Source organism: Octopus bimaculoides, chromosome 16 (assembly GCF_046866305.1).
Source record: "Octopus bimaculoides isolate indiv1 chromosome 16, ASM4686630v1, whole genome shotgun sequence".
Classification (NCBI taxonomy): Eukaryota; Metazoa; Mollusca; class Cephalopoda; order Octopoda; family Octopodidae; genus Octopus; species Octopus bimaculoides.
In genome coordinates, this window is record NC_142943.1 from 17,056,444 (window position 1) to 17,071,391 (window position 14,948).

Genomic DNA, 14,948 nt, shown 5'->3' on the forward strand with positions numbered 1-14,948 from the left:
AAGGCGCACAGAGCTGCGCTCGGTAGTGAAGTGAAAGTACGTTATAAAAATAAAACTACTGAATAATAATAATAATAATAATAATAAAATTTCAAATTTTTGTTCCATGCCAACAATTTTTGAGGGGAGGGGAAACTGATTACATCTACCCCAAAACTTGAATGGTACATATTTTATTGACCACGAAAGAATGAAAGGCAAAATTGACCTCGTTGGAATTTGAACTCAGAACGTAATGAGCCGGAAGAGATACCCGCAAAACATTTTTCTGACACGCGAACGTTTCTACTCACTCACTACCGATTTAATAATGCTAAGTTTTGGTTCAAAGCCAGTAAAGTTTAGATGGAGGGCTTATTCGATTGCATCGACTCCCGTACATGATTGATACTATATTTCATGGAGGCCCAAAGGATGACTTGTATAGCGAAATCTTTCATGTCATTAACCACGACACACCGAATCTTCCATGAAGAGACAGTTAGAGGTAGATGAACCCCCTACTCCTCCTCCTCCATCTCCTCCTCCATCTCCTCCTCCATCTCCTCCTCCATCTCCTCCTCCTCCTCCTCCATCTTCTCCTCCTCCATCTTCTCCTCCTCCATCTTCTCCTCCTCCATCTTCTCCTCCTCCATCTTCTCCTCCTCCTCCTCTTCCTCGGAGTAAAAACTGAATCTTCCACAAGAAGCGTAAGTGAAGAGCTCCAACTTGGTTGCGTAGGCGTTCGCAACTTCTGTTTGGCCTTTCAGTAATGGCTACTACCAGTCCATTTTCTATGAAACTATTCAACCTGTTCGTAATCTTGCCTCACTTACTATTTACTAGACTTAGTCAAAACCCCAAGCACCTTAGATTGGGCCGTCAGTCCAACAACAGATGATACTGCTGCTGCAATTCCAGCTAGTAAGCCTACCGGCTTGTGGCGATTAAGGTGGGCTCCTGTTATCAGTTTATATTCCTTCAGTATAGTGCCTTGATTTTTTTGTGTGATCTGCACCGTTATGGTCTGATCACCGATAGTTTTCGCCGTACATCGCAGCGTTTCAGCCTTCGAAAATGAGATCGAAATGAGTTGCATAGCGGACAACTGCCAAGTAACGATGATGGATTCCATTGAAAACTTTCGGTTGATTTAAGGTGATCAGAATTTCAATAGGCCATGTCCAATATCCAACCTATCTACGATGAAGACTCTATATCTTGAAATCCAAACTTTCATGCCACATGGGCATGATCATTGCGTCTATATTTTATGACTCGGGAATAGTAAAGAAGTGCCCTTGCTTCTTTATTGCCATATTTATCATTTAGCGAATAGAGTAAGAGATGGAAATGTTGTTGAAGGAGGAGGGCAGAGGAACTTTTGTGTCTGGATGTGTTCGTGTTTGCGTTTCCATGAGAAGATTGCTCCTATGGAGTTCCCTTTGTTTATGAGACACTATTCCGCTTCTTTGACTCGGCAGTAACTCGGGTGCTTCCGGCGCCGATGGTGCGTTGGTATCTTTGCTATCAGTACAGTTATTTGTTTCTGTGACCTCAGTTATGAGCACAAAGTACTTGGGTGGATGGAGCTACTAAATGTGTGGCGGTTGAGATTTCTACCCTCCTACATACTATAAAACTAGAGCCTTTTAAGTGGCTTATCTCATTTAGGCTATTTACAGGATTTATGTGCCATAGGACTTCCTAGCCTATCCAAGATTAGGTTTCCTAGTGAAACATCACATTCAAGAAAATGTCCTCTTCATCCAGGAGATTTTGTGCTGCCAGATATTTATTTAAGATGTAACATTTACTATGTTCATCTTCAGTCACATGTCATGTAAGTTAGATACGAGAGTGCGTTCTTCGAACAGTAGACTGTCTCGTGTGACACTATCTGACAAGAATCGCATCTGTTGCCCCATATTACCTCTCACGAGTGAAGAAGACCACGTCGCTCCATATAAGCTTCCGAAAGTGAAAACAATATCGATAATAACTGGAATACTAGGTATGATAAAGAAGAACATGAACCAAAACATAAACACTATATCAGTTTCACACCACTGCACACATTCTAAAAAATTATCCCGCTAAGAACAGCCCAAGCTCTAAACCGTACACTTTCAATTCAGTAACATAACTCACACAATACATTTTGGCACAACTCACAAAATACATTTTGGCAAAACTCATACAATTGCTATCCAAGCAAATAACATAACTCTCAGAGCACTTAGTTTATACAAACACCACCCAATACCATAGTACAATTCACGTGGAACATCAAACAGACAGAACACAAAAATGAACATTTTCCGAAGCAAAGACAGTCCTATACCCACAAAAGATAATGCTGTACAAACAAATAGGATTTTCATGCGCTTCAGTAAGAAACTTGTATGAAACTTTTGAAGCCATAGTAAAAAAATAAGTTTTAAATTTGACATTTAAATTTTTTTTTCTGCACCGTACAACGCAAATAAATTGATACTATATTCTTAAATTCACAAGGTACACCACACTCATATATTTTGTATATCTATGTCTTTCAGACTTTACAACGACTCTAAACATACTTATGCTCAAAGTAATTAAGCGGATAATGATATGAAAATATATTATTGCTAAACATCTGTGTTAAAAAAATGTTTGTTCTATTCTTTAAAACTAACAATGGCGTTCAAGTTCACTATTTAATCTTTATTTCAGGTTCTGAAAGTATGATGAATGTGAATGGTAATACTCACATATTTTTTCGTCCCGTTGAAAGAAATGTACATAATAAGATTAAATAGGTCTAGGAATCATAGAGTACTTGATATTCTGCTTCAAAGGTGGAACTACTATGGAGACATCTCAAAAATATTCAGGGTTTTGATGCATTCGATTAAACAGTAAATCAGGAGGAAGTCATCATTTATAATATTCTTCAAGTGAAGTGAATAGGATAGTTGGGACCGTAGTGCTACCCTGCGCCGATAAACTTAACCATGGTGTTTAAAAATCTACATAATGAGATGCTATCAATAGAAGCCTTCGTATATGGGCTCGTTTGCGTTAATGATTCAAACCATCTGGTTCGCAAATACTTAGCGTAGATACCGAGAAAGATATCGGCATTGTGATAAAGTTTGCTCGCTCATAATATACCAATTTGGAGATAGGGATAGACTTTATATTCTGGGGTTTGTAAGTTAAAGGAAAGTTATATTTCGCTAAGTATCGGTAATTTCACTTCGACCAAGTTAGTTATTTGGCAATAGGTATAATTGTTGTTTTGCCGTTGTTGTTGCTGTTACAAAACTCTGACTGTCAAATAACAATAATAAAAAAATCAAAGCTTCCGATTTGGTGTATTTCAAAATTTTTTTCAGATTCTCTTCCCTATGAGTATTATCTGATGCATTTGAAAGTACATCGTAAACTCAATTCTGTACTATTCAGCAGTTGATGTTTTACTTCTCTTCCTTTATAAGCAACTAAATTCAACCTACATTAATGTGTTACCAAAATTCCACTCTAAACTTTGATTTTTGCAGAAAGGTGCACGATTTAAAATTAATTTAATATAATTTATTGTATAAGAGTAGCTTAAAATCTCAAGTACTACATAAAAATATAATGCTTAAGATTTTAAGCTACTCTTTCTATGACATATTACAAAAATTCTTACCGACTACTCTCAGTTTAGTTGACTGTGATGCTGATCCCTGATCGTTTGTTGCAGTACACTCGTATTCTCCTGAATCACTTTGTGTAATTTCCTGTATAAACAAATTACCATTTACTAATTTTTGGATTCTTCCTGTAGACTGGCTGCTATCCAGTCCCAAATCAGCACCATTCTTGGACCAAGATATCGATGCCCTAGGTACGGCATCAGGATGGCACCTCAACGATACTTTACCATTTCGTGCGGCCAATGTACTACTAGGAAGATGATATTGAATAAACTTCGGGACAAAACCTTAAAAAGGAAAAGAGTAAAATATGAAGATAAGTTCATTAGTGCAAGCAATATGTGAATTTATGAGAACTAATTTCAAGAACCTTCATTTAGAAACGCCAGAGATTTTTTAATCTTAAAATAAGTTTTTGTTTAGCAAGATTTTGTTTATGAAATTATACTTTTTAAGATCCTGATCATTTAGTTTGGTGGTAATAAATACATCACTATATTATAACTGCGTGAAAGCTTTTACTAGGAAAGGTAGAATTAGTGTCTGTCTGATTTTATTTAAAATCACATTTATTAAAATACTTACTTTCAATTTTTAGCTGTGCAGTGCTGTATGTAATACCGTTTGTATTTTCTGCAGCACATTGGTACATACCATTGTCTCTTTTTCCGTCAGTTTTCGATATTGTAAGCGTATTTTTATTAATTTGAATGTCTCCATTAGATACGAGTTGTTTAGTATCTTTTAACCACGAATAAGTTATAGACGGTCGACCTTCAGCCAAGCATCGCCACGTAAATTTTGCACCTGGTTCGACCAACTGTGACTTCAGTTCTATCACGAAATATGGTTTTGCTGGAGGATGAAAAGGAAACTGCACCAGTTAAGTCATCCTATATCGTTTTATCAATCTCCTACCACACATACAAACGTATACATATATGTATAAATACATACACATAGATAAATACACACTTATAATAAAATAATATTGAGTTTTGAGACTTTTTTTCAGGAGAGGCAGTTATAACTATCCTAGAATATTGTAATTTTAGTGTATCATTATTATACATCTAATAAGCTTACCTGCCAACTTTTGTTATTCTAGATTGAAGATGACGGCTGTAACAACACTTCGAACACACCCTAAAAAACACTGCTTGTCACAGCTGACTAGTTTGCAGAATTCAGTCAGGACATGAAGACACATTGAAAGCTTATTATGCAATTAAGTTTCGTGTTAAACTGGATAAAACACTACAGAAATTTATGAAATGTTCCAGACTGCTTATGTTTTACTTTGTATGAGCCAATTTTTTGTTTTGCGCTAGCACAAGGGGCCAGGCAGAGCAAGTCCATTGGAAAAAATAAGATAGTCGCTTTCTTTGACAGCGAGGGCATCATCTGCATACACTGGATGTCCTTTGGCGAAACGGTCAACAAGGAATAATTTGGAGAGGTTTTGAGGGAGTTCAGGAAGAGGTTTCGCAGCAAAAACCCAGAGCACATACTCCAGGACAATGTATCAGCTCACAATGCCATCCTGGTAACCAACTACTTGACAGAGGACCAGATAGGAATGTGGTTCTATGAGAAAGAGTTAGGAAGAGAGGACGTGGGGTGGTGTGTACATGTATAGGAAGGTGTCCGTGTAAAGAGATGGCCAGGTAGGGAAAAGTGAGAGTAGTATGAGGTGCAGGTGGTTAGATAGGGGTGATTGGATTTGTAGAATTGGAGGTGTGAAGAAAGAAAGCGTATAGGTGTGGATGTGATACAGGTGAGAAAAAAGTTGGGTAAACAGTGAAGAAAACAGTAAAGTTGGTGAGAATAAATATCATACAAAAAGAAGTACAAGGTCAGAGGAAAAGTTACGAAGTCGATAAATTGTGAGTAAAAGTAATAAAAGTGAAGAGGCTGGGTATAATATTCGAAAAAGCATTTGAGCATGAAAGAACATTTAAAATAGAAACGTTCTTTTTCCAAGGGAATTATAAAAAAAAAAGGATTGTTACAAAAAGGAATTGTGCTCAGGACAAAGTTATCTTCCCAGGTGGAGAGGAACCCTGTAGTGAAAGCTGTAATGGAATCTAATGTAGAGGGGGTTAAAGATCCATAATAAGATCAGTGCATGAAATTCAAGGTTGTTAAGTACAGAAATGACATCTATTCTAACGTAGAGCGGCATATGTATAAATGAACTCAGAAGGAACTGAGTATTATCAATACCATGAATTAGAACATCAAAGACCAAGGTTGGAATTATTTAAAATTCCATATAAAATACTGCGCCTATTTGAAAGTAATTTCCGGAGAATTCAGAGTCAGTGTACTGTACACGCGCACGCACGCACGCACGCACACACACACACACACACACACACACACACACACACACACACACACACACACATACACACACACACACACACACACACACACACACACAAACGGGCGTGTGTACGTTTGTGTTTGCGTGAGTGTGCGTATATTTGTGTGTCTGTGTCGAGTGCCGAGCTGTAGAAACATGTACAAATATGATTATTATAAAGCATTAATGATGCGAAAGCTAGAAAAGCAGCAGCTATAAGGGTAGCTTTTTCAATACCATATTAGTTATCACCCATGTTAAGACTTTGCGGTCTCATCAAATGTGCTACAAAGATAGGAAATAAGATGAATTATAAAAGATGTTATTATAGATGCCTCACACTGAAGAATTAAATCACAGAAGTAAAGAGAGAGACAGAGAGAAATGGAACGATATGTTTTACACATAAATAAGTACACATTTGCATCTTTGAGTACATAAATAAGTACACATTTGCATCAAATCATCGAGTTCTCGGTAATATAGGAAATACAGGAAATACTAACATTGTAGTAGTAACGTATAATTTTTACTGTCCGATTTTGCCCCATTGGCATTTGAGTTTACGATACATTTGTAAGTTCCTTCGTCTTGTCGTTTAGCATTCTTGATCGTGAGAACACGATTCAGATCTGAAAATGTAGCTCGGGAGGAAATTTCCCCGTTAATTTTTTCCCATTTGTATATGAATGGACTCCTGCAATGAATAATTTTTTTATTATTTAAATAAAAAGAAGAGATAAAGAATTTTTCCGGACATTAAAAATAAGCATCAACATGAAGCAAAATTATTAAAAATATACAATGATTAAATCTTACAAGGAATAATCGACTATTACCTGTCTAATTATTACCCGAGTACTATATTTAAAATATATTCCTGCAAAACGTTAAGCGCGTAGCTGGAAACATTATGGAATATATATGAAGTGTGGATACATTCAATATATAGTAAAGATTTTAGTAAAGAAACTGAATTGAAGAAATACTAGACTATAGAATGGATGATTATAATTTTGATTCTTTGGCTCCGATATAGATATCATATCCATGCTATCTAGTTTAACATAAATGCTTAACAGATGTTTTCTATGATCAGTCAATAGTTCTTGAATGTAAAACATCAGACGAAAGTTACAAAAGGTGCGAATTCAAATATATGCTATATTTTGAAATTGTTATGCCTCGTTTATTTATTTTTGTTTACCACTGTTCTTAAAGCATATCACAATGAGGTGAACACTACTTTCATATTTCTATAATAATAAATCTAAATAATATTCAGATGTCTTTAGAGTTGACAATATACCAACTCTTAGAAAGTGTGATCTTGTGTTAAATGAAAAAGCAAACAATATTAACTCACGAGAAAGTTCCATACGCAAAACATTCCATTCGTATCTCATCACCAATCATTGGCAAAGACGGAAAAACAGCAATGAATTCATTCAAAATTTCTGGTCCAAAATTTGCTTTCGAGGCTATTTTGATAAATAAACATAAATATGTAAATATAATATGTATGAATCTTTTTAATGATTTAACAACTATCAAAGGAGTACGTTAGTTTCAGTGAAAATATGAAATATTTTAAGAGAAAGTAATTATCTTCGAACTGAATTTCAATTTGGACTCACAGCTCAATAAATAATCCAGATTCTAATGTTGTTTTATAAAAACAGTTAAACTTACATCCTGTAGTTACCTCAAGTTCAATCTCTTTGCTTATTCTTGATGGGGCTTGGTCGGTGGTCAACTGCAAATGACCTGATCCAGACAACGTAACCATACAGTAATATTTTCCAGCATCGGGACCACCTATCTCTGAGAAATATAGACGACCATTGTTCGAGATAAACATATATTGCTGCCTTTCTGTCTTAATATAGTTTGTTACACTGTCCTTAGTCCACTGGTATCGTAAACCTAAAAATCAGAATAGTTTTCAAAAAACATAATTTCACAATTTAATAGAGGAAAATGATTACGTACAGATTTCATACATTTGATAAAGATAAGTTCTATAATACATTGTACCATTGAAGAGAAACACTGTTAACACAACAATAATCTAACATCCATAGAAAGCTATACGCATGTATAAATTAAGTGAGAGTAGTATGAGGTGCAGGTGGTTAGATAGGGGTGATTGGATTTGTAGAATTGGAGGTGTGAAGAAAGAAAGCGTATAGGTGTGGATGTGATACAGGTGAGAAAAAAGTTGGGTAAACAGTGAAGAAAACAGTAAAGTTGGTGAGAATAAATATCATACAAAAAGAAGTACAAGGTCAGAGGAAAAGTTACGAAGTCGATAAATTGTGAGTAAAAGTAATAAAAGTGAAGAGGCTGGGTATAATATTCGAAAAAGCATTTGAGCATGAAAGGCTTCAAATGGATTGATCAACATAAATAGAATGAAAACTGCTGAGAAAGTATTAATTACCAGAAGAAATAGAAGCTATCCATGCACACATGCACGAACACACACACACACACACACACACACACACACACACACACACACACACACACACACACACACACACACACACACACACACACACATGTATATAGGTAGGTAGTGGGAGGAACTTAGTCAGTTAGGTAGGTAGGTAGGTCAGTCGATAGATAGGTAGGTAAACGTAACTAGGCTTTAAATATATTTAAATGGAGAACAAAATACACACAAAAACGATTATTATGAAAAGAAACAAGAGTGTTAACATCACTACTATTGAGGTGGGAGGGGTTTACATGATCAGGGAGGGGTAAGTCGAGCTTATGAATATCGATAACTATTCTCTTGGATAGTATTTATTCCGGGTCCGAGGCTATTGAGGCCAGGGGGAGCAGCACTTCGAAGGTCAGTATTAGAAGAGGTATGATGGGTCAAATTTGGGTGTGGATGTGAATAATCTCTAGTAGTATGAGAGTGAAGAGTATGATGTATGTATTCGCTTCGCCGTAGTTACTGGTGTTAATGGTACTAATTGCAGGGGCGTTAGTGGTGTCCCTGCTACTGCTAAGGTAAAAAGTAAGACTTTTCGTCGTTACGGTGTTACTATCAACTTGACTGAAATGGAAGCCAAAAGGGTGGTTCACACGGCCCATAATCAAGCGACCAATTTCGTACTTATTTGAAGTGGCCGTTACAGATCCCAAGTTTGAGGTTGTGGAGCATGAAATTTTAATCGAGGGTTTATAAAAAAACTTATGGTCGTGTGGGAAATTGGAGTTTAGAATTTTGAAAAAGAGCTTAGGTGTATATTTAACTTAAAAACAAACGGGGTAATACCTTGAAGGCCCTAGGATCATTATGCTTATGGTAAGAGTAGTAGAGGTTAGAAGAGTTACGTTCAAGAAGTTGACTACTTTAGTAATATTTTCGAATGAAATAGAGTGATTACAGTTTTTAAAGAACTTATGGAGGGCTTTCCAGATGCGCTAAATAGACGGCATTGACATCCCCTGGCTGTGAGGAGTATCATTCCTGTATAAATCCCACCAGGTAGGTGGGGTAAGTGCCAATTTATTTGTGAAAGAAGTGACCGTTAGATTCGGAACTTGGGCAGAGTCCAAGGAGCCCATAGCGATATCGGGGAAGTTTATAGTAGAATTAACGCGACAAGCATTTGTTATAAAAAAACAGGAGTACTTTTCTAGTTGCTAAGATAATTTCGATATCCGACCGAGAAAAGGATGCAAATTTTCTCGCGAAAATTAGGAACTTAAGAGTGTCAGCTAATACGTTCATAGGCTGACTAAGATACTCTAATGGAATGTGACCAATTGAGGTTTATATTTCAACATTGTCCCCCTTGCAGTCTACATACTTCTTCCATGGGTATTGCAATACTTGGATTCCATTGGAGAAGAAGCTTTCATCCTGATCGTCAAAAAAGTCATCAACAGCAGATATAAACGTCATTATTTTGCGAGACTGATTCTCAGCCAAGTGCTTTTTTTTCATGTTGGGGAACAGATGATAGTCAGATGGAACCAAATAAGGAGAAAAGAGATAGTGATCAACCAATTCGAAGCCAAAGTCATGCAAGCAACTATTGAAACCAAGGCCTTGTGTTCTGATGGAACAAGAGTCCTATCGTCAATTTGTCTAGGCGTTTTATCTTCAAAGACTTTTGTAACTGCCTCTGTAAGTTGGTATAGTACTCGCAATTGATAATGTGGCCCTTTTCAAGATAATAAGTTGGCATAATGCCTTTTTCAGCCCCCCAAAATTGAAGCCGTCCCTGCTGCTGAAACGACCTTAGCCTTTTTTGGAGCAGGTGAGGAGGGATGTTCCAACTATATGGATTATCTCTTCGTTTCTGGCTCAAAGTGATGATTCGAACGCTCATCCTGGGTTAGGAAACGTTCAAAGAAACCAGCTGGATATGTCTGAAAGAATACCAGATCTTCCCTTGATGTGATTAACCTGGTGCTCTTTTGATCAGGTGTTAGAAGTAGCACCCACCGAACAGATTTCTTCATCGTGCGAAGTTCATAGTGCAGAATATTCTCAACTCTCTCACTGGATATGCTAGTATCATCATCATCATCATCATCATCATCATCATCATCATCATCATCATCATCATCATCATCATCATCATCCAATTAAAAATATATTAGAAACAATCATATACGATTGCATGTAGGATAATTATCGAAAGTTAACGATTATTGAACAAATATTCTTTCAAAGCTTTAAATAATTAAATCGGGAATTTCCTCAAAATTATTAGTGCATAAATAAATACTAAATGAATCAGAGCATTTTAAGTTAAAAATGATAATTACTACTATTATTTACTGAATGATTACTGCTACCTTAAAAACATATTGCATTATTTCGAATTTAATTAATCAAACACATACGAACATGGTTTGATATCGGATGTTAAGCCTTGAAGGATATTCACCTCCATACCCTACTTTTTTTCAATGCAAAGCCCAAGTATTTACTTTTATTGTGACTTTGTATATAAACAACATTTTGCTAAAGGATATATACTATCGACAGACGTAGTATTAATAACGAGAAGTAATATTTATGCCCACTTAAGCGTAGATGTTCTGTTAGAACAAACAACATTGCAGCAGATACCATGAGCATAGTATAGTTTTTTTTCTAAATGAACATCCACATTTAAGTGGGTATAAATATTACATTTTGCTAAAGGAAACTATCAAGGAATAACCATAATGATGAAGAGGAAATTCAAAATTTGAAGTTAGAATGCATATGTATGTAATTAAACACCAAATACATTTTGTCCTGATCTACAGATTCTATCATCTACTGTGTTAAGAAAATATGTTATTATCTAAAACGATATAGAGAGTGTACATCTCATAGATTCTTAGATGAATTAACATCTTATATTCAAACTTTTATTAGACATCTAATATGAGAAATGAACTTTAGAGTTGATTTATATATTACATTGATAGAACTATAAATCGATATGAGAAGAAATGGATATATATTGAATCAATGATGATTTACAAGAAATATTTAAAAAATATTACCGGGTTTGCCTTGAATTTTCGGACACTGAAGAATTTTATAATTGTAATCCGTAGCAAGTTCTTTTTCAGGTTTTATGTTAGAGAAATATCCAAGGGCTAAAATAAAAACATGTGTACTATAGTTTCAATAGTTGAAATTTAACGTTTGAAAATCAAATGTAAAATAAAAATGATTTTTCCAATTATTACTGAACAGTATTCATTTTGTATGTTCCAGATGTTATAAAGTTACATCTCCTGAATTTGTGTATATATATATATACACACGACGGGCTTCTTTTAGTTTCCGTCTATCAAATCCACTCACAAGGCTTTGGTCGGCTCGAGGCTATAGTAGAAGACACTTGCCAAAAGTGTCATGTAGTGGGACTGAACTCGGAACCGTGAGGTTGGGAAGCAAGCTTCTAACCACACAGTCACTTTTGTACCTAGTTTCTTACCACACACTCACTCCTGCGCCATATATATGTATATATATGACGGGCTTCTTTACGTGTGTGTGTGTGTGTGTGTGTGTGTTTGTGTGTGTGTGTGTGTGTGTGTGTGTGTGTACCTGTGTTTTTCCCCCACCAATGCTTGACAACAGGTGTTGATATGTTTATGTCTCCGCAACTTAGCTGTTCGGCGAAAGAGCCCGAAAGAATAAGTACCAGGCTTTAAAAAACTTAGTACTGGGATCGTTTCGTTCGACTAAAAGTTCTTAAAGGTGATGTCTCAGCATGGCCGCAGTCTAATGACTGAAACAAGTAAAAAAGATGATAAAGATAAAAATATACGCAAATACTTAATAGAACAATAAACTACATAATGCTATTGAAGGTGAAAGTGAGAAAAACAGTACAGATCCCTCATAATCTCAGTTTAAAATACTAATACTTACAACCTGCTATGAGTTGTGCGTTGGTACTATAAATTGAACCGAATTCATTCGATGCCACACACTTATAGTCAGTTGCCGAATCAGTAGCTTCCGGATCAGTAATTGTGAGTCGCCCATTTGTTACTGTATATCGTCTGTTGACGGAAGACGAAAGTTCTTGGTTTCCTTTGTACCATTTATATTTTACTTGCGGATTTCCAGATGCCAAACATTCAAGTACGACGGACTGGTCTGCGCCAGACACAAAAACAGTATTATTTGGCTCCATTTTCATTATAGGACCTCTTTTTATGTTGTTTTTATTTTTCACTTCAACACCATAATCTGAAAAAATGCTATGCCTGACAGTTTACGAAAGAAATGTGATCTATGCTTTACGTGAATTTACTGAATTTAACACTAATTTAATTAACTTTCATAAGACTGGCTTCAAAGAAACACCTGAAGAAATATCAATAAAAATAGCATTCAAATTCAGACCTTATGAAAATAATGTATTAAGTTATCAGCTGATGTATATTGAACACATATTAAAAATAATTATATTGCGGAAAACGATATATTTTAGTGATAAATTAGGTCTAAAATCTAGCAATATTAATATAAAAATGCACGCTGTTCATTAAAAACGTGTTAAACTAATTATATCGCGGTTAAATATCCACATTTTCGTATTTTGACTGTGAAAAGTCACTTACCTAGTCCTGTGTTCTTTTCCAATATTCGATACGTTTCATCCTGACTTATTTTGCAAATATATGCATGCACATCAGTCTTTTCAGTAACAGACCAGCCAAAGTTATTACCTGAAATATGCGTAAAGATATATAATTAGCATTTACAAAACATAATTTAATTCGAAAAAAATTCTTCTTACCTCATGAGCTATAAAATATGTGCTTGCTATTCACTTGATATTAAGAAAGTACTCTTTATGTCACTGTTGCGAAACCAGCACTTTCTATTTTAGTCATTTAACCTCCAGTGCATGGTATTTTATCACTTTTAATATACGCTACATCTCTCTATTTTAATGTGTTTTCTGATTTGTCCTTAATGACTGTAATTCTGCCAATATATTCATTTGGTTTATTCTTCTTAATTCTTTTCTGTATTGTGATTCATTGATGCAACAGAGAGCACAAAGAGATATAACTTATTTACAACAGTCAACAACACCCTGGAATAAACACACGCTTCAGTTCAACAATAAACGCGTAAGTTGATCGCACATTTGGGGGGACGAACTGAAACGTTCAATGAGAAATCAAGTACCTATAGGTAACTGCGTTTGTCAGTGGAGGGTACAACAAAAGGATAAAAAATTCAGGAAGAAAAGCGTCTGAAAAGTGTGTGGAATGCAATTTGACCCCTCAAATAAACGGAAACAATATAGATCAGTAAATGTCTCTTTCCGAATTGAGAAAATGAAAAAGCACTCTGCTAATTCTTATGTCTCGGATGAATTAAACCGAACTTCTATTCAAATGGTTCGACTACCGAAGTAACGATTTATAACGTGCCTCCAAACTATATCCTACTTACAAAGAATTGACAATTGTATTTTTTCTGATCTGATCGTGACTTCTTCAAGTAGACATAGATATGTGAATAATCTTGGTGGCTTCTGCTATGTCTGTAGTTCCTTCACACTTATTCGTCAAAGACACACAATATCAAATCGTTTGTCAGTCGGGCTTATAAAGCCTATTTTGTAATTCTCCTAAGCAACCAAGGCAAACCAAGGCAAAAATGGGCCCCTCATGTTGTGTGTCATAACTGTGAGGAAATGCTTTGTGGCTGGATAAAAAGCAAACGAAAGGGCCTGCTGTTTGGAGTTCTTATGGTTTGGCAAGAGCCCAGGGACTACACAAGTGACTGTTATTTTTGTATGATTAACACAGACGTTATTGACAAGAAAATTAGGCGTAAAATATCTTATCCCAATATTCCTCTAGCATTTGACCTATTATGCACTTTGAGACACTCCTGATTCCAGTTTTCCTTGGGTTTACCTCTTCTAAAGATGAAGCTAGTGAACAAGAGTACGAAGATGATAACGAAAATCCAGAAATTACTTCAGAATTCTAACTCCACAACAGTTTAGCCAAACAGAACTGAATGATTTAGTGCGTGATTTAGGAATCTCCAAAATTGCAGCTGAAGTTTTAGCGTCCAAGCTGCAAGAAAAACATCTACTTGACCAAACTGCAAAAGTTTCTTATTTTCAAAAACGAGACCAGATTTTTGTGTCATTTTCTCGAAAGAGAAACATTTTGTTTACTGCCACGATATTCCCGGTCTTCTCCGGCAATTAAGGAATCTCCTCGTACAGTTCAACTGACTGGCGGCGATTATTTCTAAATAGCTCTAAGCGAAGCCTAAATCTGTTCTCCTATACCATGGCAATGTTTATAGAGCTACCCCTGTTAGTCACTCAGTGCGTTTGCAAGAAGAATACAATGACATAAAAATAGCTATTGACGAACTAAAATACGAGCAA

At 35.7% G+C, this 14,948-nt stretch overlaps 1 protein-coding gene across 2 annotated transcripts in view; it reads right to left on the reverse strand.

Moving 5' to 3' along the window:
- LOC106871423 (contactin) overlaps nt 1–14,948 on the reverse strand; it is a 196,301-nt gene that overhangs the window by 91,921 nt on the left and 89,432 nt on the right. For both annotated transcript variants that reach the window (XM_089364183.1, XM_089364184.1), the window contains 8 exons: nt 13,144–13,251; nt 12,446–12,769; nt 11,566–11,661; nt 7,726–7,959; nt 7,400–7,514; nt 6,540–6,730; nt 4,251–4,520; nt 3,659–3,952 (listed from right to left, as the gene is read on the reverse strand). In XM_089364183.1, coding sequence (XP_089220309.1) covers nt 3,659–3,952; nt 4,251–4,520; nt 6,540–6,730; nt 7,400–7,514; nt 7,726–7,959; nt 11,566–11,661; nt 12,446–12,769; nt 13,144–13,251 — 1,632 coding nt within the window. The remainder of the gene's footprint in view (nt 1–3,658; nt 3,953–4,250; nt 4,521–6,539; nt 6,731–7,399; nt 7,515–7,725; nt 7,960–11,565; nt 11,662–12,445; nt 12,770–13,143; nt 13,252–14,948) is intronic.